This window comes from Diplodia corticola (assembly GCF_001883845.1).
Source record: "Diplodia corticola strain CBS 112549 chromosome Unknown scaffold2, whole genome shotgun sequence".
NCBI lineage: Eukaryota > Fungi > Ascomycota > Dothideomycetes > Botryosphaeriales > Botryosphaeriaceae > Diplodia > Diplodia corticola.
The window spans coordinates 865,509-887,967 of NW_017971481.1; the positions used below are offsets into that span (position 1 = coordinate 865,509).

The window sequence follows — 22,459 nt, forward strand, 5'->3', positions numbered from 1 at the left end:
CCCCCCCCCCCCCCCCCCCCCGATCGGCGAACGGGCGCTGTCTGTGTGCTGCGCGCGCGGGTGGAGCTGTTGGCCAGACACCGTTACGTACAGCCCCTCCAGCGACACCCCCTACCTCCTTCCCCGCTACTCTCCACCACCGCCTTCTCTTTAGCTCTCTCCCCTCTCTCTCCACGCTCTCTTCCCCTCCTCCATTCCCCTCCTCTCGTTCACCGCCCCAACGCCACCATGGACCAGAAAATCTTGGAAGCTTCGGCAAAGCATCCCCAGCCGGGCAAGGTGTTCCAGTATGGCACCGCCGGTGTAAGTCTCGCGCGCGCGTCGGTCCGAACAAGCCCAGCTGCTAACGACGATCGCAGTTCCGCATGAAAGCGTACGTCAACTGAAGCTCCGTCTTTCCCCTCATTGCTGGGCGCCTTGCGCACTGTCAGCATGGAATGAAAGCTGACGAGCCTGCTCGCCGCCGCAGCGATCTGCTGGACTCGGTCGTATACCGTGTGGGCCTGCTGGCCGCCCTCCGCTCGAGGAAGCTCAATGGCCAGACCATTGGTGTCATGATCACCGCGAGCCACAATCCGCCCGAGGACAACGGTGTCAAGCTTGTGGACCCAATGGTGCGTGAATCGCGTCAAGCTTGGGAGTGAGCACGTCAGGCTAACCACAAGACCGAACAGGGTGAGATGCTTGAGGTATGCGCTCTTGCAGACAACCGTGCAGTTTAGGAACCCTCTGCTGATGCCGCTCCCAGTCTTCGTGGGAAGCTCATGCTACCGTCCTCGCAAACGCCGAGACGGACGAGAAGCTCGTCGAGGCGTACAACAAGCTCGCAGCCGAGCTCAAGGTGAACCAGGCCGCGCCTGCCAAGGTCATCTTTGCCCGCGACACCCGTGCCTCCGGTTCGAGGCTAGTGGGCTGCCTCGTCGACGCTCTTGAGGCGGCGGGTGCCGAGTACACGGACCACAAGTTCCTCACTACTCCTCAGCTGCACTACTTGGTCCGCTGTGTGAACACGAAGGGCACTGTGCATGAGTATGGCGAGGCGTCTGAGAAGGGCTACTACAAGAAGATCGGTGCCGCTCTCAAGAAGGCTCTCAAGCATAGGCAGATCCCTGAGGATGCGCCCGAGGATAAGGGTGTCGTGGTCGACTGTGCGAACGGTGTGGGTGGCCCCAAGCTGAGGGAGCTGATTAAGTACCTGCCTGGCCCTGAAGAGAAGGGCATCAAGATCCAGGTCGTCAACGATGATGTGCACAAGCCCGAGAACTTGAATTCGCAGGTGTGTATCCTCCCAATGGCTTCGATGGCATTCGAAACTGACATGGGATAGTGCGGTGCCGATTACGTCAAGACGGGCCAGCGCGCTCCGCCGCAGTCCAAGGCTGGACCTCTGGAGCGCAGCGCGTCTCTGGACGGCGACGCTGACCGCATTGTCTACTACTTTAACGACAAGGACGGCAAGTTCAACCTCTTGGATGGCGACCGCATCGCTACGCTGGCGGCGTCTTTCATTGGTGACCTGTCTCGCCATGCTGGCCTGGGCGAGCAGCTCAAGGTTGGTGTTGTGCAGACGGCCTATGCCAACGGTGCCAGCACCAAGTACATTACCTCGGGCCTTAACCTGCCGGTCGTGTGCACACCCACCGGCGTCAAGCACTTGCACCATGCTGCGCTGCGCTTTGACGTTGGCGTCTACTTCGAGGCCAATGGCCACGGCACCATTGTTTTCTCGCCCGCAGCGCTCAAGACGATTGAGAAGCATGAGCCCCAGTCGCCTGCTCAGCACGAGGCGCTGGAGACGCTGCAGGCCCTGACGGATCTGATCAACCAGACTGTTGGAGATGCGCTCTCGGATCTGCTGGTCGTCGAGGTCATCCTTGCCCACAAGAAGTGGGGCCCGGCCGAGTGGCTGCACACTTACAACGACCTGCCCAACCGGTTGGTCCGTGTTGAGGTCAAGGACCGCAACATCTTCCAGGCTGTCGATGCCGAGCGCAAGCTGGAGAGCCCGGCAGGCATCCAGGACGAGATCGACAAGCTGGTGGGCAAGTACAAGCAGGGCCGGTCGTTCGCGCGTGCCAGTGGCACCGAGGACGCGGTGCGCGTCTATGCGGAGGCGGAGACTCGGACCGAAGCGGACGATCTGGCGCAGAAGGTGGCGAGCCTGGTCAAGCAGTTCGGATCTGCTTAATTAAAAAAACACAAAAGCGTGGAAGCAGCTCCGCCCAGGCGGGATTCGTGTGGGAACTGGCGGAGCTTGTCGGCGATTCAGGATATGACGCAACGCAGTATCAGTATTCCAGACGATATGTTTAGAGAAGCTCGAAAAGTTTGTTTTCTGAACCATTTTCCTGCCTAAATTTGGAGCTTGATTGATAGTGCGGTGCCTGTTTGCGAATGCCAGCAAATGACGGTCGAGCGTGGGCGAAGAATGGACGCTGATGGGCTGACCGCTCTCGGAGCAGGAGGGGCATGTGGATCTCGCGTGGCGTCTGGAGACAACCCCGCCATCCGCCATCCGCCATCCGCCTCCCGCAACTCCCTCCCCAACAGCTTGTCCACACCTCCTGAAGCTTCTTCTACCCCTCAAAACGCTCCCTTGACCACAACTAGAGCTTTACACCCAGCATTCACACGCACAAATTGGCACAATGGCAGACCTCAACCTCCAGGAGATTCACGACTTCCTCATTGAGGTCGCGAAGAAGGCCGGTGAGATGATCACATCGGCCAAACCTTCGACCACAACGTCTGGCGAGAAGAAGAACTGTGAGTACAGGCCACGGCTGCCATGTCTGCGGCACGAGATTGTGATGGGGCGCTGACAATGTTCCCACCCGGCAGCCGCCGACCTCGTCACCGAAACCGACCAGGCGGTCGAGAAGATGGTGTCGACAACGTTGAAGGAGAAATACCCCTCGTTCTCCTTCATGGGCGAGGAGACGTACAAGCCGGGCGACAAGCTGACATCCAACCCCACCGTAAGGCCATTTCCTCACTGCCCCTCCCCGTCTTCCTCCCCCGTCCTCTTCCTCCCATGTCTTTTCCCCCACCTTCTTCGTGCTCGCCAACGAAAAGGTACTGAACGCCGCCCTTTCCAGTTCATCGTCGACCCCATCGACGGCACCACCAACTTCGTGCACGGCTACCCGTACGTCTCCATCTCGCTCGGGCTCGCCGTCGACCTCGTGCCCACCGTCGGCGTCGTCTACAACCCCTTCACGACGACGCTGTACTCGGCCATCCGCGGCGGCGGCGCCTTCCTCGACCGCACGACGCGGCTGCCCCTGCGCGCGCCCGAGCCGATGCGCGACCTCAGCACGGCGGTCGTGTGCGTCGAGTGGGGGTCGGAGCGCTCGGGCAACGACTACAAGGTCAAGAGCGAGACGTTTGCGCGGCTGTGCGCGCGCAGGGAGGAGGGCGGCGCCATGGTCCACGGCTTGCGCAGCTTCGGCAGCGCGGCGCTGAACCTGTGCGGCGTCGCGACGGGCGCGCTCGACGTCTATTGGGAGGCCGGGTGCTGGCCGTGGGACGTGTGCGCGGGCTGGGTCGTCCTGACGGAGGCGGGGGGCGTGGTCGTGGATGGGAATCCTGGCGAGTGGGAGCCCAGGGTGGATCAGAGGAGGTATTTGGCGGTGAGGAAGGGGGAGGGGCAGAAGGGGATCGTGGAGGAGTTTTGGGGGTTCGTGCAGGGGAAGTTTGAGGTGGGGAATTAGTTGGGGATGGGGCTGATGTAAGTGACTGTATATGCTGTGGCTACGGTAGATGAAGAACAAGAATGTGGTGAGGCGCAAGATTTTGTCGGTCTAGAGGAGCACGCATGCTACGGTGCTAAATGGCGGCAACATGAGGATTAATGTAGTCAGCACAGTAAAGGTACGCCAACTTCTTCAATTGCTCTCGGTTCGATGGATAATCACTTTAGCAGTCGTGAGCCGTAACGTCTTTTACTATCTATCCCGTTGCCCCTTTCTTTGGTGTGCGGCTGCTTACCAAGGATGCAGCCTTCTACTCAGTTCGGAATCAAAGTCAGCAACAGAACCGCGGGATACTTTCGTAGGTATCATTTGTCGCGTGCAGCGAAGATTGGATTTGCGCAGGAATTTATCAGGCCCCAACTCTCTCGGATCACATGGACCGAGGCGTTCTCCCAGGCTACACCACTGATATCAGTGAAGTGTATCAGACGTCCTCGAAAACGAAAATCTTCAATCGCCTTTAGTGAAGCAATCCAAGGTTGACGTATAGGGCAACGTCAAAGTGGCTCAAATGGAGCATCTCGAGAAACACGGCCAGGTTCAAGGGGTATCGAGGTGACTGTGTTCTTCTCGCTCTTTGGTGTATCTTCAATCCCCCATGGCTGATGGTGAATTTTCTGCCGTCAGGTCCGATCGGCAAATTGGTGATTGGCTATTTCGGCGATTTACACGTGTTTCTCCTCGGATGGCGCGTCTGACAGCTGCAAGCGTGCCAGTGCGGGTGCAGATGAAAAAAACGTGGGGCCCATGGGAGCCGCTGCATGTGGCTTCGATGGCTTGCGCCACACATCCGCGTGGGCAGAGGAGCGTTTCAGCCATGGCCAATCGAAGCAGACCGTTTCTGTGGCGCTAGCTCTTTGCGGATTCAGGAACAAGCGGAAGATGAGGCCGTGGTCCGGATGGCCAGGCCCAAGCAGGTGAGCAGTAACGCGTCCTGGCCTACGGTGCCCATACGAGACGAAACTTAGGCAAGCCCCGAAATAGGGAGCAACACGCAATGCAGCTTGACGTAGCCAGCTGGATGTTCACATGCAAGGTTGATGAAGAAAAAAAGAAAGAAAAAAGGTCTGAGCTGCTGGAGCAGAGCAGGGCTGACGAAAGTGTCGATAAACAACGACCAACGAATGGCGCACGGATGGATGAAAAAGGATGACCCCTGCAGGATTCGCGTCGATGTCCGCGCCTCCCCTCCTTCCCGCGTGGCCCGGGGTGTGGCGAAGCAGCGCCAGGCTCGGAGCCCGTTGTGGTGGTCGCCGGATTCTGCCTTCACCAAATGGAGGAATCGAGCTGCAGGCGGGGGCCAGCGGAGCCGTGCTCCGGCGCGACTCTCGACCAATGCGAGCCCGACTCTCCCACGCAGCCTACGTCAAGGACAGCCCTGGTGGAGCTGAAGTCGACCCAGCCTACTATGTCGAGAACAGACCCGGGCGGAGCTGAAGTAGGCACCCGGAACGCGTTGAACTCTAATTCCCAGCGGAGCCGGCCATCTCGCCGTCGACTCGAGCCCGTCATATTAGACTTGTCGACGCAGCAAGCCATGTGCACCATCGGGGGACCCTGCCACATTCTTTCGTTTCCGCTCCTGGCGCTTGCCATTTCCCCGCACCCTCACTTTCTGGAAAGGATTCCTCCCAGGACCGAGAGTCTCGCCGTCTGACGTCCTTCTACGCTCTCTTGAGGAGCAAGCCATCCGTCTCTGCTTGACTCCCGCCCTCCCACTTTTTTCCCCGCAGCAACACTTCGGCCTGTCTCCACCACTACTGGCCCACCATGACCGGAGCACTGGTGCCGCCATGGTTCGAGGAATATAGAGTTAGTCGCGTCGAGATGTCCACGGTCAGCATAGTCTGGGGAATCAGCCTCGGGTGCACCTTCTTCTGCGTCGCAACCGCCATTAGCCAGACCCTAAACACCTGGGCACGATGCGGCCGCATGACGGCATACATCCTTATGATATGGATCGAGATAGTCGTATGCACCATCATTGGCGTAATCTCGTGGCTGTACATGAGAAAAACAATCGGTCCCAGGTGACACTTCCCTCCCGTTCCCTCACTTCGACCCTTACTCATGTCTCGACAGCTTCGAGTTCTTCTTCGCCGTCCTTTGCCTCTGGGTCATCCAGATCCAGGTCCTCCTTCAAATCATCGTCAACCGTATCGCCCTCCTTCTTCCGGATCCGCGCCGCGTCGCCATGATCAAGTGGGCCGTCGTGGCCTACGTCGGCGTAATCAACGTCTCCGTCTTCTGCATCTGGATCCCCGCCCAGCTGCAGCGCTCCCAGGCCTATGTCAGCACCAACCACTACTGGGACCGCATAGAAAAAGTCCTCTTCCTGCTCATCGACGCCGGGCTCAATTTCTACTTCATGTGGCTGGTGCGCCGCAACCTGATCGCCAACGGCCTGGACAAATACAAGATCCTCTTCTGGACCAACGTCGCCCTCGACTTCATCTCCATGTTCCTCGACGTACGTTCTACACACACACACACACACACACACAAAGACCTTTCCCACCTCGGCCAAAAAAACAAACAAACAAACAAACAAAACAGCTAACGCGACCCGTGCCATCAATCCAGCTCGCCATCATTCTCTCCATGTCGTTCAAAAACCCCTTCATCTACGTGCAGTTCCACCCGCTCGCCTACATCGTCAAGCTCTCCATCGAAATGTCGCTCGCCGACCTCATCGCCAAGGTCGCCCGCGCCTCGTCCGCCGCCCGCGCCCGCGCCTGCGCCGGCCTCGACGACCTCCCCCTCTCCGCCGCCGCCGCTCATCACCGTCACAGGCACGCGCCGACGAAAGGCGGCGGCATCGGCACCGGCACCGGCACTAGCACTAGTAGTCGTAGCACGGGCAACAAGACGGTTGACTCGATGGGTACGATGGGTACGACGAGTACGATGACGACGATGAATACGACGAAGACGGCGACGAAGACGACGAAAGCGACGACGAAAACGACGAAGACGAGCGCGGCTGATAAGAGCAGCTGGCGCCACCGCATGGGCAAGTGTTTGGACGTCGGCGGCAAGCCGTCGTTTTCGAGCGAGGTCACGAGCCATGGCGGCGGCGGCGCCGGTAGTAATAGTAATAATTATAACAACAACAACAACAACAACAACAACAACAACAACAGTTCGCGGCGGCATTTGGAAGACCTCGAGGAGGGTGGCGGTGGCAGCAGCGGCGCCATGGGCGGCATCACGAAAATGGTGGCGGTCGACGTGCGCAGGAGCGAGTGTTATCCTGACCCTCCCGCTCCCGCTCCCGCTCCCGCTCCCGCTCTCCCTCCCGCTCCGCCGCCGCCGCCGCCGCCGCCGTCGCAGCAACAGCAGCAGCAGCAGCAGAAGCAGCAGCAGCCGCGAGGAAACGCTAATGGCGATGAGATTGCCGTCGTGCGCGCGTCGGCGAGGACGAGTGTGGATTCGGGGCGGAGGATCAGTTTGGATTCGGGGTTCGACGCGGATCGGGAGAGTCAGCGGCGGTTGAGGAGGGCGAGCGGGGAGGGCGAGGGGGAGGGGGAGGGGGAGGGGGAGGGGAGAAGATGAGGTGGATGAGGTGGACGAGGTGGATGAGGTGGACGAGGTGGATGAGGTGGACGAGGTGGATGAGGTGGACGAGGTGGATGAGGTGGGTTGTGGCATGGTGGGACGAGAAAAGGAAATTTAATGGAGGCTGGCCCTCCCGCCCATCTCTTCCCTTCAAAATACGGAAGCCATGGTTGGGTCGAGGTGGGGTTGGTACGGCGACGCGGATACCCAGGCTGCTCTGCTCGCTTTGGAGAGCGGAGAGCGAAGGACGTATGGCCTACAGAGGCTAAGGGAGACTGGATGAAAAGATACCATTTACGGCTGTATGATTTGAGCGATGAGGTGTGGTGCTGTGCAGGCAGAGCACTGAACCTTTGTTATTAATGCGTCGTCGTGTATGTTGAATGTTGCAGAATTAGAGTAGCAGGTACAGTAAGAAAAGATATGAGACTTGATGATACTATTCATGCCATGCACGCAAGTCCCGATGGATACTTTAATTACATATTCATTCTAGTGTGTGAATGGGATCTACTTTCAGTCATGTTGTTCCTTGTACGGAACCGACATCCAATCAACCAAGCAAGAAAGCCAGATAATGCAACCCCCCGAGTTAGTCCAGATAGCGACAAGTGACTTGCTGAGACACATGGTGCATTCCCTTCATTTCGTCATCGACTACGCCTCATTTCTCTCCAATTCGAGCTTGACAAAAAAACACTCAACCCGGCCGCCGACATGACCACATTACGCACGGCAATCAAACAACAGCAGCCCTCATCTTCGCAAAATCGGGCTCACCCAAGCCGGTGGTAGCATCCCAACCGGGCAGGGCCTCCCACCCAGGCTCGAACCACGTCGCATTGGCGCAGCCGGCGCCCTGGCCGTCGGCCACATCCCTGTACACGTCCTTGAGCGCATCCGAGTACAGCAGCGGGTTGAGGAAGCCCAAGACGGGCTTCCCCGCGCGCAGGCGCAGGTCGTTGAGCAGGGCGACCATGGCGGCGAAGACGGGGGTGCTCGCGCTCGTGCCCTTCTGGGTCGACGTGAAGCCGCCGACGGTGGTGACGTAGTCGACGCCGATGAGGCTGACGTCGGGGAAGGCGCGGCCGGCGGCGTTGTAGTAGGGGGCGTGGCTGCCGTTGAGGCGCTCGACGTAGCCGGCCACGGCGGTGTCCTGCCAGTCGGGGCGGGCAAAGTAGTCGGAGAAGCCGCCGGCGCTCCAAGTGGCGGGCCCGCCCCAGGCCGACGACGCGCCCACCGACGTGACCCACGGGCAGGTGGCGGGGAAGGCGGGCACGAACTTGGTCTCGCCGCGGCTGTTGACGCACTCGGCGGAGCCGGTGCCGAGGGCGCCGCCGTCGCCCGAGGCGTCGATGACGGACACGCCGCGCAGGGCGAGGCGGGCGAAGAGGTCGCAGGTGCGGGCGGCGTAGGCGGGCGGCACCGTCTGCTCGTCGTCCGAGTAGGAGATGGAGATGACGTGGGGCGGGGCGTCGAGGGCGAGGAGGTAGTTGAGGAACTCGAGGTACGGCTCGTTGTTGGACTTGGACGCGGGCACCGTCACGTTGCCCGGCTGCAGCAGCTGCGGCGGGCGGCCGCCGGTCGAGATGTAGGTGGCGGGCAGCGGGCCGGTGAAGGCGAGGGCGTACTCGAGGTCGAGCATGGCCTCGGCGCCCGTGTCGGCGGGCACGTCGGGGGCGATGCCGCCGTTGACGAGGGCGGTGTCGTAGGTGGCCGTGTAGTTGTTGAGCCCGTAGGTGTGCAGGAAGGACTGCAGGTCGGTGCGGTTGGGGTGCTGCTCGAGGAAGCCGGCGATGGCGATGGTGCTGCCAGACGAGGCGTCGGGCGGGAAGTAGTCGATGTTGTACTTGGTCACCAGCTTGCTGGGGCACACGTCGACGCTGCAGTCGGGCGGGCCGGGCAGGCTGTGCTGGCGTCGCTCGAGGGAGTTGGACGAGTACTGCTGGTAGCGGCGGCTGCCCCCGTCGGCGAGGAACTGCGTGGCCGGGAAGACGAAGTCAATGGCGTCCTGCAGCGGCGCGGGCACGCTGTACGACTGGGTCCGCAGCACCGCCGCCTCGCCGTTGAAGCTGTACTGCGCAAACGAGGCGGCGAGCAGCGAGCGGGCTGCGCCGACGGTCGTCGTGAAGCGGATCCATTCGCCCTGCTGCGACACGCTCTGCACGCCGTCGGCACGCTTCAGCCACTCGATGACGGTGGCGGCGGCGGCGGAGACGTCGGGCAGCACGGCCTGCAGCTCAGCGGCCGACAGGTATTGGCCGTACGAGGCCGAGGCCGGGTCGCTGACGGCGGAGGCCAGGCGCAGGTGATCGGCGTCGTGCGGGTGGGCCAGGGCGATGCGCAGCTGCAGAGTGTCGTCGTCGCGGGCGGGCGCGTGGTAGGCCCATCCGGCGGGCAGCGCTGGGGTTGTCTCGTGCTCGACGAGATCTGCCGCAGACGAGCTGCTCACCGCTCGGCAGGACACGGTCTGCGAGAGCGCCCAGACGGCTGCTCCCAGCACTGATTGGAGACGCATTCTTGGGTAAGCAAACGAGAGCAATGGGCCGAAGGTGCTACGAGAAAGCGGTTCCGGCGCCGGACAGAGGCCTCATATAGCGCCATGGTGGCGGATGCAGTCGACGGCGGCCGGGCGTGGACTGCTTGAGCCGGACGGAACGTCATGGGTGGTTCGTATTCATTTGGGCAGGCGGTGCCCCTTGCATGTCGAGCGACGGCAGGTCGCTAGCAGCATGTGCGCACGAGCTGATCGGACGACGGTGTATCTTCAGGCAAGGCTGGATAAGCGTGGGCTCGATATGGGTGACATTGGGTTGATCTTCATTGTCGATGCCGGGATCGTTGTGGGGTGGATACGAGCCGGCTCGCCTGGCATCACACCGCACTCGGCCATTGGGAGAGCTGCAGTGCTGGCCGAGCCGACCTCGTACAGCGGCGTGAGGTGAGTTGAAGCGTTACGAGCACCGGAGTCGTCTAGAAGCAAAAGAGAAGCCGACGTTTGAGCTAGATAGGTTGGCTAGCCCTGCATTTCGGTCCGAGCCCGTTGCGACGTCGGATTTGCCTCAGCATTGCAACACGGTCGACGTACGTAGCTGGAGCTCTTGTCCGCACGCCTTTTTTGTTTGCGGAATCGCTGTACTTAGATCTGTCCATGTCTGAGCGGGTGCTCCAGCTGCCGTCCGTCCTTCCTGCACGCAGCAGTAGCAAGCAACCCCCTCTGTGCGTGCCGTTCTTCCAAGAGTCCGCCGGGCCCCGCGAACACGAGCGTAGCTCTACCTCATACCCACCCAAGCACCAGCTGTTCTGCGGCGCGGGAACGACTAAATATATCCCACCCCAAGCCGCCACCTATCGGCCGCTAGTCCGGAATAGGAAGTCAAATCACGCCGAACCCCTGCCCCAGAAACAAGGTTAATTCGGTATCACCATGCTTGTGTGCTTTAGCCGACGCCCTCTCTCTTCGCTCCTTATAAGCCCTGCGCGCGGCTTCTCGTGTACACAAGTCCGCAGTCTCTCTTTCAAGTACTCTCGCTACCATGTTTCCGCTGTTGTTCCTGCCCGCTCTTGCGGCTGCCGCTCCTGCCGCTCCTGCTGCCAGGCAGGCGCAGGCCCCTGCCATCATGCCGCTGTCCTACAAGTACGGCGGCTACCCCAAGATCTCCACCGACATGGTCTACGGCACTCCCGGCCAGACGCCCATCGAGACCGTCGTTGACACCGGATCCGCCGATTTCTGGGTAAGTGCAGTCTTCGCATCCCCGACGAACCACCACTGACGGAAAGCGCAGGTCTACGGCCCCGACGGCAAGATCAACTCGGGCAGCCCCTATCTCTTCAACACCGGCCCTTGCACCGAGGATGTGACGCCCTTCTTCAACTTCCCCGAGTCGTCGACCTCGACCGACGTCCAGACGTCGTCGCCCCGCGCCTACGCCTACGGCGGCAACGGCAAGATCGTCCAGGCGCCCCGCAGCGTCAACGACACCATCGCCTTCACCAACCCCGCCTACCCGCCGCTCCTCAACCAGAAGGTGCAGCTGGCCAACTACACGCTGATCCGCTCCTCGGCCACGACCTGCAACGGCATGGCCTACGAGCGCAGCATCCTCGGCATGTCGCCCAACACCAACACCACCTCGGGGCCCTCGTTCCGCGGCGACCTCCTCGCCACCGGCCGCATCGAGTCGCCCACCCTCTCCATGTGGTTCGACACCCCCCCGGCCAACGCCACGGGCGAGTTCCACGGCACCGCCCTCTTCGGCGCCCTCCCGGACAGCTCCAAGTACTCGGGCCCGCTCGTCAAGGTGCCGCTCGACCCGCCCGCGGGCACCTACGTCGGCTACTACGTGCCGCTCCCCGAGTTCAGCGTCGGGGGCGCCGCCTTCGCCGTCGACGCGGCCGCGACGCCGCGCTGCCTCGTCGACTCGGGCTTCGGCACCGAGAACCTGCCGCTCGCCGCCGACGCCTTCCACGCCGCCACCGGCACCGTCGACAGCCACGGCTACCCCGCCTGGCCCGGTCCCTGCGACTCCATCCCCCGGAACAAGACGCTCGACTACACCTTCGCCGGCGTCGACGGCGCCAAGGTCACCGTCCGGGTCCCGCTGCGGAGCTACGCCCGCGGCATCAACGACTACTACAACGAGACGAACGTGTGCGCCTTGAGCTTGACGCTGGATTCGACGGGCATGTGTGCCGTCGGCGCCCCCTTCTTCACGAGCGCCTTCCTGGCCTTCAACGACGACAAGGCCGAGATGGGCATCGCCCAGGGCGGTGTGTCGAGCGGTGCCGAGAAGGGCGTGGATGGCCTGGGAGAGGTGACGGTTGTGAAGAGGGGCGCTGGTCTGCCATGAAAAAATCGAGAAGAGATGGTGTCTGGCGTTTTGCCGATGCTTGTGGAGTTTTGACGACGACGACGCTCAAAGGCTGACCATGAGCAAGGCGGGCTGGATTTGGAGCGCCATGTTCCAGGCTTGACCTCGAGTGACACCGGTTTGCTGTGAGGGCCAAGCAGTCATATATTCATGTACATACTTTAGTTCGCGACGCGTCAAAATAGCTGGTTTTGAGTTGATCAGATGACTTCGATTACCTTTGTGTGTTCTAGTAGGGAAAGGCTGCCGCTTGACTCGAGTGGAGATCGAAAATACTCACTGGCGTCATAGTCTCGTCCACAGCAGTTGTGTCTACTTTTACTACCATTAGTGGCCCCCGCCCCCCCTTACCTGTCCCTGCGCAACTAAAAGAAAGCACACCAACCGATATACATGGCCGCCAGATTATGCGGATCCCGCGCCCTCTCGATCAGCGCATTCACGTACCCCTCGACGCTCAACGGCACCGTCTCGTCGGGCAAGAAGCCCTGCACCTTCTTCTTGACGCTCTCCAGCACCTCCTCGGGCGTGCTCGGCACCCCCTTGGTGTGCCTCTTCTTCCGGCCGATGAAGTCGGCCGTGGGGTCGTACAGGAACGTCTCGAGGATGGTCATGAGCGTGTCCATGTGCTGGCGCAGCTGGCGGAGCGTGAGCTCGGCGGCGAGCCGGTACGGGCCCTCGACGCCGTAGGCGCCCATGGCGTCGACCATGTTGTGCGTCAGCCGGAACGGCACGAGCTCGGGCTTCTCGAACGTGAGGCCCTTGTCGAAGAGGCAGTTGAAGTCGACGTGGAAGACGCGGCCGTCCTCCTCGATCAGCAGCAGGTTCTCGCCGTGGCGGTCGCCGAGCCCCAGCACGTGGCCGACGATGGACATGACGGCGCACGAGCGCGTGTACTTGAGCCGCGCCGCGAGCCACGCCTCGGGCTCCGGGAAGGACTCGATGAACCACTCGTGCAGGACGGGCCGGAGGTGGCCGAGCACCTTGTCCGTGAAGATGTGCACGTTGGCGCGGCTGGCGCAGGCGTCCTTGAGCTTGTCGCGGATGTCCGTGTAGTCGATCTTGATGCCCTTCTCGCGGTAGAGCTTGAGTATGATGTCTCGCATGGGCTTCAGCCCTTCCACCCATTCGATGGCCCCGCATTCTTCGTTCAGCGGCGTGACTGCGTACGTCTTGATGTCGAGCCTCCTCTTGCTGGATTCGACGTCACCCAAAAGTGCCCTGTTGACCATTGCGTTGAACTCCATCAACCGTTGATCCTTCCGAAGGTCGTCCTTGGGCTTGCAGAGAAGGCCGTAAGGCAGACCGTCCGAACCGCGCACGATCAGCTTTCGCGGCCGCTGGAGGGAACTGAGTACAAGAACGTCATCGCTGAAGGACGAGATGGTGATGACGTTCCCAGAAAACGCAGCCTTGTATGCTCTCGGCGACACCTCTCCGTTACGGGGCAGACTCGCGATCAGGGTCGTCTCGATCGGCACGACCAGACCGCAAGGGGCCAGCTTATGCGAGAAGCCCATGTGCTTGGAGAGACTGAAGCGTGTTTGCCTGTCCGGTAATGCAGCATCGCACGCATGCAGCAGAGCCGTTGAGAGCTTGTCTCCCTGCACGATCAGCGTCCGCACATCTGGACCCGATGAACTTGTCTTGGTCTTCTTGCTGACTTCCTACGCAAGTGTGAGCGTCACCAATTTAAACGTGTCCCGTGGGCTGCTTACCTTCAACTTTGCCAATAAATGTGCGCCCCGACTGCTGCGATCGTGGTTCTTGGATTTGATCACCGCAAGAAGACTCCAAAGCGATTGCTGGGGATGGGCTTCTGCGACCTTGATAATGATCTTCGAAAGCATGTCGTACGTCTGATTGTGCGGATGGCTGATGCGCGTGATCATCTGTGCCAGCGCCGTATAGAGCAGGTAAGCTGGCAGCCTGTCCAGAACGTACTTCTTGAACTGTAAATGGATCATGTCCAGGCGAAGGGCACGGACGGCAGCGACGTGTTCCCTGGCAGGAATTAGTTTCAGGGCACGTTGATTACACTGGACAGGTCCACTTACTGAAGTTCATATTGCTGCCGGTTTCTCTCATAGTCTTTCGGCACATTGTCCCCAGATGCCGTCATTCCAAGATCGAGCCACAGAGTAAGCACTTTGGGAATGGTTTCGTAAAGGTGCTTGACGCCGAACAAGACGGCTCGAAGGTAGTTTTCAATGATAAGCCGGGCCGTCTCGCCGCACTTGGTCGAAAAGCTGACTTTGGGTTGCGTTTTGTCCGACTCCAGTAGCTTGTTGTAGTGTTTCCCCAGGTAATAATGCCCCTTTTCCCATTTGTTGTGGAGCTTGATTGCGGTGTAATAGCACTGCACGATGGTGTTGGAAGCCGACTGTCCGGACTGGTCCAGCCACTTGGCTTTCAAGAGATATGCTCGTGCTGCAAGCCTGTCGGCGACTTGGCGTTGCTCATCGGTCATGTTGGTCGACATGCTGTCTCCAGCATTGCTCGGGGTTTGCTCGCGCGAGAAGATGTTTGCGGCGATCGCACCCTCGAGATTCTGGATTGCTTTTCGGTGATGCCCGTCCTTCCAGAGAAGCCGCGAGTGCTCGATCTTTGCTTCACTCTCCCCGAGGCGGGTTGCGTGAAGGACTGCGTCGAAAGCGGTGTTGTTTTGATTTGCCTTTCTGGCCAACTTTGATGTTGTGAGCCAGGAAGAGGCAATGTCAAGACCAGTGAAGTCTCGTGCGGATAGCTGCATGGTAGCCCGCCTTAACCCTAGGATGTACTGCTTTTCTGCCGTGTATGCTCCTAAGAAATCAAGGCGCCGGTCCATGTTCTTGAGAAGGTCTGTGCGACTCATTGAGGAAGCGTCAGCTGCTCCACTGATTGCTTCAATCTCATAGAGAACGTGTAACTTCAGCATCGGGTCGTGGCACGCCTGCAGCGAGGCCGTGGTTGAAGGCGATAGTCCTCGAGCGATTGACTCTCGTAGGTCGTTGATCTTCGCGATGAAACCATTCACATCCTTCTGTCGTAGCGACAGCAAGACATCGCCAACAGCGACGTTGAACTCCTGCAGACCAGCCGGAGCCGTAGACAAGAGGTCCCCAAGCACCTTCCACTTCCCAGTGACCCACGAAGCTTCCGCTGCAAGCGAAAGAATCTTGGGCGCACATGGTCCTGCTGACTTCTGGAAACTCTGGACCTGAACCAGTAGGGAGTCGTACTGGTTAGACTCTCGCAGACAACTGAGGAGCTGATACTGGATTTCTGGATCATCCGGCTTCTCGGCCAAGGATAATTCATACCAGCTCTGTGCAGCCGTCCACCTGCCAGCTTTTCGATGCTCCAGGACTTGCTGGGACGGGTCGAGGATCTGCAGATGAGCAGAAATTCCCTCAATGCCGTCTGGTTCATCAATTTGAGTGTAGATATACTGAAGGTGTTGATAGAGGTTCTCCTGATCAATGGCTTTATTGGAAGTCTCCGCTTGCTCCTTCTTCTGACGCACGTACTGCTCCCAGTGGAAAAGAGCACGAGCGTAGGAGCCACATTCCACGGCGCGGCGAGATATGACCTCAGCCGGTATGGCATGCAGAACGCGCTCAATGCTGCTGATCTGCGAGACGGATTTAAGCTCGTCAAGCTCTGACGGCATCTTTCCGGATCTGGACGCAAGCAGACGGCTTTCGTTCAGCTGCTTACGCTTTTCTTGCAGCCATTTCGACATATAGTCAAGCACTTGGAAGACGTTCTGGAGAGAATCAGTACGCACCCTTGGACAAAGGCACGCCGGAATATCAAGAACTTACCTCGCTGCACTGTTTCAATGAGTCAGCCTCAGGCCCTGGCCCATCTACGCTTGTCTCCAGGACCAAGACCAGTTCTTGGACGATGTTCTCGACCTCCTTCTCAGTTCCTTCGAGGATGACATTGACAGCAGTAAACGGAAGTAGGAATGTCGGGATAGCCAAGTCATGCCCTCTGATGATCTTGGACAGAATTGGGAAAATTTCGCGCGTGTTTTTCCCCTTGGGCCGTAGGAGCAGATCGTGAACAAAATCTCGCAGCCACATGGCGTGGGTGAGTTTTGGTTTGTAGATCGGGTATTCTTGGGTTGGCTCCTGATTATCTCTCCGGTTGACCTCATATTTCGAGCTCAAGAAAGGCGTGAGCGTGCTTCGGATTGTTTCAGGAATCTCACTCCAGCGTTGGTAGGATGGACTTCCTTGCGACGAACGCAGTCGATATGCAGTAGCTTCGCTGCTGAAACCACAGAACTTGAGCATTTCCTGCATAGCATAGGCGATGAATGCTTGCGATATTGCGTTGGTGGCTGACTGGAAGGCTTTCACCAGTACCGACTCCAGCATGAATGCAATGAATTCGACGGCTTCATCGAACCGGTCCAAGTTCGAGAGTACGAGAATCTCCCGCCTTGGCCGCACTGTCTCGATTCGAGACGGATCTAAGCAGCCCACGAGGCCAAGACATTGCGCAGCTAGGATGGCAATCTCGGAACGACTCTCGGTGAACCTGACGGAAGCATCTAGTATGGAGCGGCAAAGCTGTGCCACCACATTACTCGGGTGCTGAGCAACGGTGGTTTCGTGGATGAATTCCTGGTCAGTCTCCAAGTACAATCTCAATTCTTTCAAAGCTTGAGCGACGACTGATGCGTTCTCATCCTGGCAGCGGCGCGTAAAGGCTTCAAACTGGTTCACCGAGGATTTTTGGCGGAACTGATTGATCTGGGACTCGATCTTGTTGAACAGCGGAATGGACTGCAACGTTGGGAGCATGTCGATTCTCTCCCGAAGAAGTTCGTTGTGGTCATGTACGATGGCTGAGATGACGCTGTAGGCCTCCTTTTGGACGTCCTGTGTGAACGAGTCCCAGTAGCGGACCACTACAGAAAAGGTTTGGTCGATCAGCAATTTAATCTCGCCCTTCTCCACAGCATTGATGAGAGAAGACCACACGTAGAATGCCTTGTTGCACAACTGAGGCACGTCTAAGGCCGATTGGAGGCATGCGCGAACTTGAGGCAGCGCGGGGCTGACGTGGGCGCCCGCTAAAACGATGAGATCCTCGATGGCGCCAAGGCTCCTATTTCTCTCCCAAAGCGATGACGATGCTCTCGAGCTGTCCATGGTACTCGACAAATGGGCCATGATTCCGAGGATATTGGCCTGGAAGAATTGCGCCAGAACGTTTTGTTCCTTGGTGCTCTGGCGGCTAGAGGTTCCACTGCGCCGTTCACAAAGTGAAAGAGCAGCAAAAGTACAGAACGCTCGATGGATCTGGACCAGTCAGCTGTCTATCGTGTTGATCCGCCTGGTTCTACTGACCTCTTTCTTCCTTGCGCCTTCTTCTCCAGCCGAGGCTTTGAGAATGTCGCAGGCGATGTAGGTGGGTGAGAGCTTGATCAAGCTGCTCAAGTCCTCCTTCTCAAAATCTGGTACGGATTCGCACAGGAGCGCAGAGGTGGATGTTTCGATATCGTCAGCGGGATGTATCAGCAGAGTGGCCAAGATCGCAGCGAGATTCTCCTTCGGCTGCAGGCAGACGTCTTGGACAGTCGTCTGTCGCGCCGCTGCAACTCGCTTCAGGACGTCCTTCTTCTTCATGAGGACAAGGTATGGGATGACTTCTCGTTGAGTCAATAGAAGAAGTTGATTTACGCTGGTCTCGAGGAGGTCCGAAAGTGACTGGGCCTTTTGCGGTCGGACACAGAGGTCCTTGAACACTTCAAAGCCGACGTTTCTCCAAAAAGGTCTTAGCATATCCCCCGGCTTGCAGTTGAACGCTTGAGCTAGGGCTTGGAGCTGTTGGACATTAGCGCTGTCCTTCGTATGTTCGAGATGCCAGCTTACCTCATAATATGCCACGCTGCATATAACAGGATTGGTGTGTCCCAGGTAATTGACTAGTTGCAGAAGCGCAATGTTGAGTTCGTCATCGCCACAAACTCTGCTCTCGTCAGTAGCACAAACAGTGATTGCGATTAGAAACAATACCTAGCCACTTGTCCCCACGCGACAATGAGCGTCTCCTGCTCGTTAAGCTCGTCCCGATCTGCGATTTGAACCAAGAAATTAAGAGCAGCGATGCGGTTCTTCTGCCGAATGTCTTCCGGTACTCCGTCATGCAAAAAGACCGGGAGAGCATGTCTTTGGACCTGGTTAATGAAATCTTTCTACTCAAGAAAAGAAAGGAGGATGCTTACCCCGCAGCAAGACGTAGTTCCCGCAGTGAACTTTTCAAGGACTTCATACACCATTGCCCAAGCGAGGATTTCGTCAGGCTAAGGGCTTCTCGGTCATTGATGTGGCTCAACAAATTTTTAATTGCTGTAGCAGCCAATACTCGAGGCGCCTTGCATCGCTGAAGATCTGGGCAACTGACAATTTTCTCCATGACCGTAATGGCATCCTTCCATGCCTCTCCGGTGCCATCGGTGTTCCAGGTCCGGTGGCCATGAGATGTCCTGTTATCTCCGTTGTCGCATATGGCGCAGCTCGAGTCGGCGATGTCACCGTTACTGAGAATGTTTGCTTTCAGCGTGTCCATAGCTGCACAAGGTAGCCTCATGAACGCAGTCAGGGCTCTGCACTTGTCGCTTTCCGACAATTTTGGAAACTTTTCCCTACAAGATAATCAGCCCTACGGAAGACAGTCATCAAATGAATAAGGTCATACTCTACTGCAGTCCTCATGCCCTTCAGACCCGATTGATCGCCGTCACTCAGATACATGCTCGCTTTGATGACCAGATGGTCCCAGTACGATTTTGACCGCGGCTTTTGAGTTGGCACATCGACGCGTTGTCGTTTCCGTGGCCTTTCGTTGTCCGGAAACTCTTCTGGTTGGGTTTCAAGGAGTAGTTCGGAAAACTTATCCAGCAAAAAGGTATCTTCAATATCGGTAGCTCCTTTCGTCCACTGTGCTTCGAAGGACATTTGAGATTCTATCCGTTTCTCGCTCAGTCTGTCCATGCGTTTAACACAGAGGGCGATGGCGCTCTAGGGGATGAAGTCAGTGCTTGTCCATGGCTGTCGCATTATACAGGCCGCTCACCCGTAGATCGTGCTCAAGAAGGGCAGTCCGCGTGTCATCCTGGGCAATCGAGTCTATAGTCGAGAGAAACACCTCGTTGAAAATGCTGCCGGTTGGTGGAGTGGTCTCGAACAACGGACATTGATCCGATTTCGTAGGCCGGTTGAGCCAAATGGTGGTGAGGAGGACATCAGAAAGTTCTAGCTGAACAGTCGAGCGAGCCGGCAAATCGCATATCTGTTCAGTAATCTCGGAGAGTATCTCATAGAACGCAGTTGAAGTCTTTGGGGTGTGGATGACTGCCGTTTGCTCCGGAGCAGCCTGTGGTGCAAATGATCTCAAGACCGAGAGGAACGAGTGCAAAAGCAGATCAAGATCATCTTTCTGGGGCTTTTGCAAGAGGTTCGGCCTTCTACAACAAGCCCACAGACGATCAAGGCCGTCAGCAATCCATTCAGGCATCGTAGCCTGAACAGTGACTGCAATACATGTGACCCAGGGTTGGTCAAGGCACCTGCAGATAGTTTCGACGAGCGCCAGAGCAATGTTGGCAGCTTGTGGGAGACTATTTGTCTCCATTTGACAGTTTTGAGGGATGGCCACGATTTGTTGTCCATCGGGAAGCAGACATGAGACCATGTTAGGTGGAGGAAGGGTGACCTTGTAAAAGGGACCTGCAAGGAGGGTCGAGCTTTGGCTCTCCAGCGCCGTGAGAATGGCTGCAGAAATTGTCAGCAATGAGGTTGGAATGCCAATCCCGGGGACTCGAACCACTGATGGATGCTTGATACGTCCCGACCAAGAGATTCGCCTCGTGCCATGTTGTGCGGCTCATAGATAGTACTTGGATGAATGAGTGAAGAAGCTCCCGCAAGTCTGCGTGGAGCGTTTGAAGGGATGGCCGGGACAGAAGAGAAAATAGGGTGGGCAGAAGTTTTGCAATAAGAGGCGGGTGAGAAACAGCCTCCGGATCATGATAGAACAGCAGGAGTGGATTCCGCTCTACGGTTATCCTAATCACGGATATACCATCTCTGGCTTGCGAAAGCAGCAGGTCGCGGCCGAAAGGATCCTCTTTGAGCAGAGCATTGAAGCCGGCCTCGACAACGACAGAAACCAGCTGCAAATTGAGTCGCACATCAGACTCTTCCGCAGACGGATCTGTCAAAAACTCCTGCAGAAGCTGGCCAAAGAGCGCGTTGTTTTGAGGCTCTTGGGCCCCATGTGTACGAGAATGATTGTCGACGATCTGAGCGGCGATGGTAGACGGCGGAGGAACCCCGTTGCCCCGGCCCGCCATACCGGCTGCGGAGACGCGAGGGGCAGGGTCGCCAGCTTTGCGAGCCATGCTGTTGCCGGATAGGCTGGACTGGTCAACGTGCCATGTCGCGACACTGGGGTACGGCTTGGGTGTGGTGGTGGAAGAGGCGACGGGTCGTTGACGCGTGTGAAAAGGCGTCGCGCGGTCACATGGCGATAAGCCTGTAGGTATCTATCTTATCGATCCATCAGTCCATCATCAGTGAGCGCCGCGGCCTCTTCCCCATCTCGCTCCTGCGCCCCACGCACACTTCACGCTCATCATTCCCGCGTGCACGCCCGTGTTTCGTTCAACCTCACGTAACACGTTGCGCAAGCGCTCGCTGTCATGGCATTCCAGGCCAAGAAGTTCCGCGGCTCCGCTGCCCAAAACACCCTCGCTGCCAGATATCGCGTCCAGATGCAGAAGCACCCCTTCCTCCTCTTCGGACTACCTTTCATCGCAACAATGGTCGCCGGTAGCTTTTTCTTGACCCCGGCAACGGCTCTGCGTTATGAGAGACACGACCGCAAGGTCCGCCAGATGACAAGAGAGGAGGAGTTGGGCATTGGCAAGAACAAGAGAAAGGTTGACATGAAGGAAGAATACTACGTAAGTGCAGTCTCCTTTGCGGGACGATGCGCATGCTGACAATTGGGTGCAATAGAGGCTTGCTGCGAAGGACCTCGACGATTGGGAGCAGAAGCGCGTCAAGAGGCTGCCGGGCGAACACGACGGGAAGCTCTAGGGGCGCTCTGCATCCGTACACTCGGCCCTGCATAACATGGCGTTGGGACTGGACTACACAACATGCATCTTCATCCGGAGTTGGATCTGAACATTGCACTGTACTATGATTATTTCGGGGGTATCTAGGCTCCTTCCACGATGGCCGGCACTGCTCACACCTTGTCGGCGGACAGCGGCACGATTTCCGTCTTCAATTCGCGCGTGCCCTTCTGTTTAGGCTCAGGCGCTGCCCCTTGCATTAGCGTCGTCGACGGCGGACATGTCACGGCAGCAGCGTACCTTTGACGTTCTCCTGGACGTAGAACTTGCGGAGCAACATGATGGCGTCTTCCCTAAAAATGCCGCCGTAGACAGGGTACGGCTTGTCGACACTCGGACTCGGGCTGTTCAGCATGGTTCAGTGGGCATGCTGTGGGGCGGCGTGCACGCACTCGCTATGGATGTTCAGGACGCCTCCAGTGCCGCCGAAGCGGTCGTTCCAGCAGCCAAAATACACAGCGCGAATGCCGAACTGGCGGAGGGCAGAGGCGCACATGACGCACGGCTCGACGGTGACGTACAGGTCGGTGTCGCGCAGCACGCTGGCAGGATGCTCGGCGAGGATCTGCGAGATGGCGACGAACTCAGCGTGGCGCGTGCCGTTCAGCGAGCGGTTCGTGTCGTTCATGCCGCGGCCGATAACGCGGCCGTCGCGCACGAATACGCAGCCGACGGGGGTCTCGTCGGTGGCGAGGGCAAGCTCGGCCATGTGCAGGGCCTCGCGCATGAAGCGCTCGTGATGGGCGCGGTCCTCGTCCATGCGCAGTCTCTTGGGCGCGGGCTCGTCGGCCATGCGGTCGGGATGTCAGAGAGGACGTGGGACGGCCAGGAACAGCCTGGCGCAGAAAAAGTCCGATGGATTTTGCGCAGCCGATCGCCGTTGGATGGCGCGGGCGCGGTGCAGGGTCCAGCCGGTGCGCCGCTTGGCCTTGCAGGTGCTTTCGCAGTGCGCGCGCAGATGGCCGCCTCCTTGGTTGCGCTGCCCATGGCTCGCTCTCCCTTCAACACGCCCGTCCCGACGCCATCACCGTCCCACACTTCTCCCAGACCAGGCGCCGGCTCGCGTGTTCCTCCACCTCCCCCTCCTCCGTCATTGGCGCCGACTTCCCGCCACCCTCCCCTCCGCTCGC

At 58.6% G+C, this 22,459-nt stretch overlaps 8 protein-coding genes across 8 annotated transcripts; 5 read left to right on the plus strand and 3 right to left on the minus strand.

The window, feature by feature from the left end:
- Positions 1-228: 228 nt before the first annotated feature.
- Positions 229-2,188, plus strand: BKCO1_2000287 (n-acetylglucosamine-phosphate mutase; the record flags this gene model as incomplete). Its single annotated transcript, XM_020272493.1, has 6 exons — positions 229-303; positions 360-373; positions 470-614; positions 675-689; positions 749-1,276; positions 1,328-2,188. 6 exons carry the CDS (start codon positions 229-231, stop codon positions 2,186-2,188), a joined length of 1,638 nt encoding a protein of 545 aa, XP_020134777.1.
- Positions 2,189-2,648: 460 nt separating this feature from the next.
- BKCO1_2000288 (inositol monophosphatase) lies at positions 2,649-3,713 on the plus strand (the record flags this gene model as incomplete). The annotated part of the gene is made up of 3 exons (XM_020272494.1): positions 2,649-2,766; positions 2,842-2,978; positions 3,099-3,713. The coding sequence occupies 3 exons, from the start codon at positions 2,649-2,651 to the stop codon at positions 3,711-3,713; spliced, it is 870 nt and encodes a 289-aa protein (XP_020134772.1).
- Positions 3,714-5,525: 1,812 nt separating this feature from the next.
- BKCO1_2000289 (uncharacterized protein) lies at positions 5,526-7,310 on the plus strand (the record flags this gene model as incomplete). The annotated part of the gene is made up of 3 exons (XM_020272495.1): positions 5,526-5,785; positions 5,838-6,225; positions 6,339-7,310. 3 exons carry the CDS (start codon positions 5,526-5,528, stop codon positions 7,308-7,310), a joined length of 1,620 nt encoding a protein of 539 aa, XP_020134771.1.
- Positions 7,311-8,052: 742 nt separating this feature from the next.
- BKCO1_2000290 (tripeptidyl peptidase precursor) lies at positions 8,053-9,831 on the minus strand (the record flags this gene model as incomplete). Its single annotated transcript, XM_020272497.1, has 1 exon — positions 8,053-9,831. The coding sequence occupies one exon, from the start codon at positions 9,829-9,831 to the stop codon at positions 8,053-8,055; it is 1,779 nt and encodes a 592-aa protein (XP_020134936.1).
- A 1,018-nt stretch (positions 9,832-10,849) lies between these two features.
- BKCO1_2000291 (peptidase a1 protein) lies at positions 10,850-12,166 on the plus strand (the record flags this gene model as incomplete). The annotated part of the gene is made up of 2 exons (XM_020272498.1): positions 10,850-11,050; positions 11,102-12,166. The coding sequence occupies 2 exons, from the start codon at positions 10,850-10,852 to the stop codon at positions 12,164-12,166; spliced, it is 1,266 nt and encodes a 421-aa protein (XP_020134937.1).
- Positions 12,167-12,552: 386 nt separating this feature from the next.
- Positions 12,553-20,588, minus strand: BKCO1_2000292 (protein kinase rad3; the record flags this gene model as incomplete). Its single annotated transcript, XM_020272499.1, has 11 exons — positions 12,553-13,854; positions 13,906-14,191; positions 14,245-15,935; positions 15,994-17,484; positions 17,533-18,009; positions 18,058-18,154; positions 18,202-18,354; positions 18,411-18,830; positions 18,884-19,206; positions 19,262-19,959; positions 20,270-20,588. 11 exons carry the CDS (start codon positions 20,586-20,588, stop codon positions 12,553-12,555), a joined length of 7,257 nt encoding a protein of 2,418 aa, XP_020134938.1.
- A 300-nt stretch (positions 20,589-20,888) lies between these two features.
- BKCO1_2000293 (cytochrome c oxidase assembly protein cox16) lies at positions 20,889-21,288 on the plus strand (the record flags this gene model as incomplete). Its single annotated transcript, XM_020272500.1, has 2 exons — positions 20,889-21,152; positions 21,208-21,288. 2 exons carry the CDS (start codon positions 20,889-20,891, stop codon positions 21,286-21,288), a joined length of 345 nt encoding a protein of 114 aa, XP_020134939.1.
- A 154-nt stretch (positions 21,289-21,442) lies between these two features.
- BKCO1_2000294 (trna specific adenosine deaminase) lies at positions 21,443-22,122 on the minus strand (the record flags this gene model as incomplete). Its single annotated transcript, XM_020272501.1, has 3 exons — positions 21,443-21,516; positions 21,570-21,673; positions 21,722-22,122. 3 exons carry the CDS (start codon positions 22,120-22,122, stop codon positions 21,443-21,445), a joined length of 579 nt encoding a protein of 192 aa, XP_020134940.1.
- Positions 22,123-22,459: the final 337 nt, after the last annotated feature.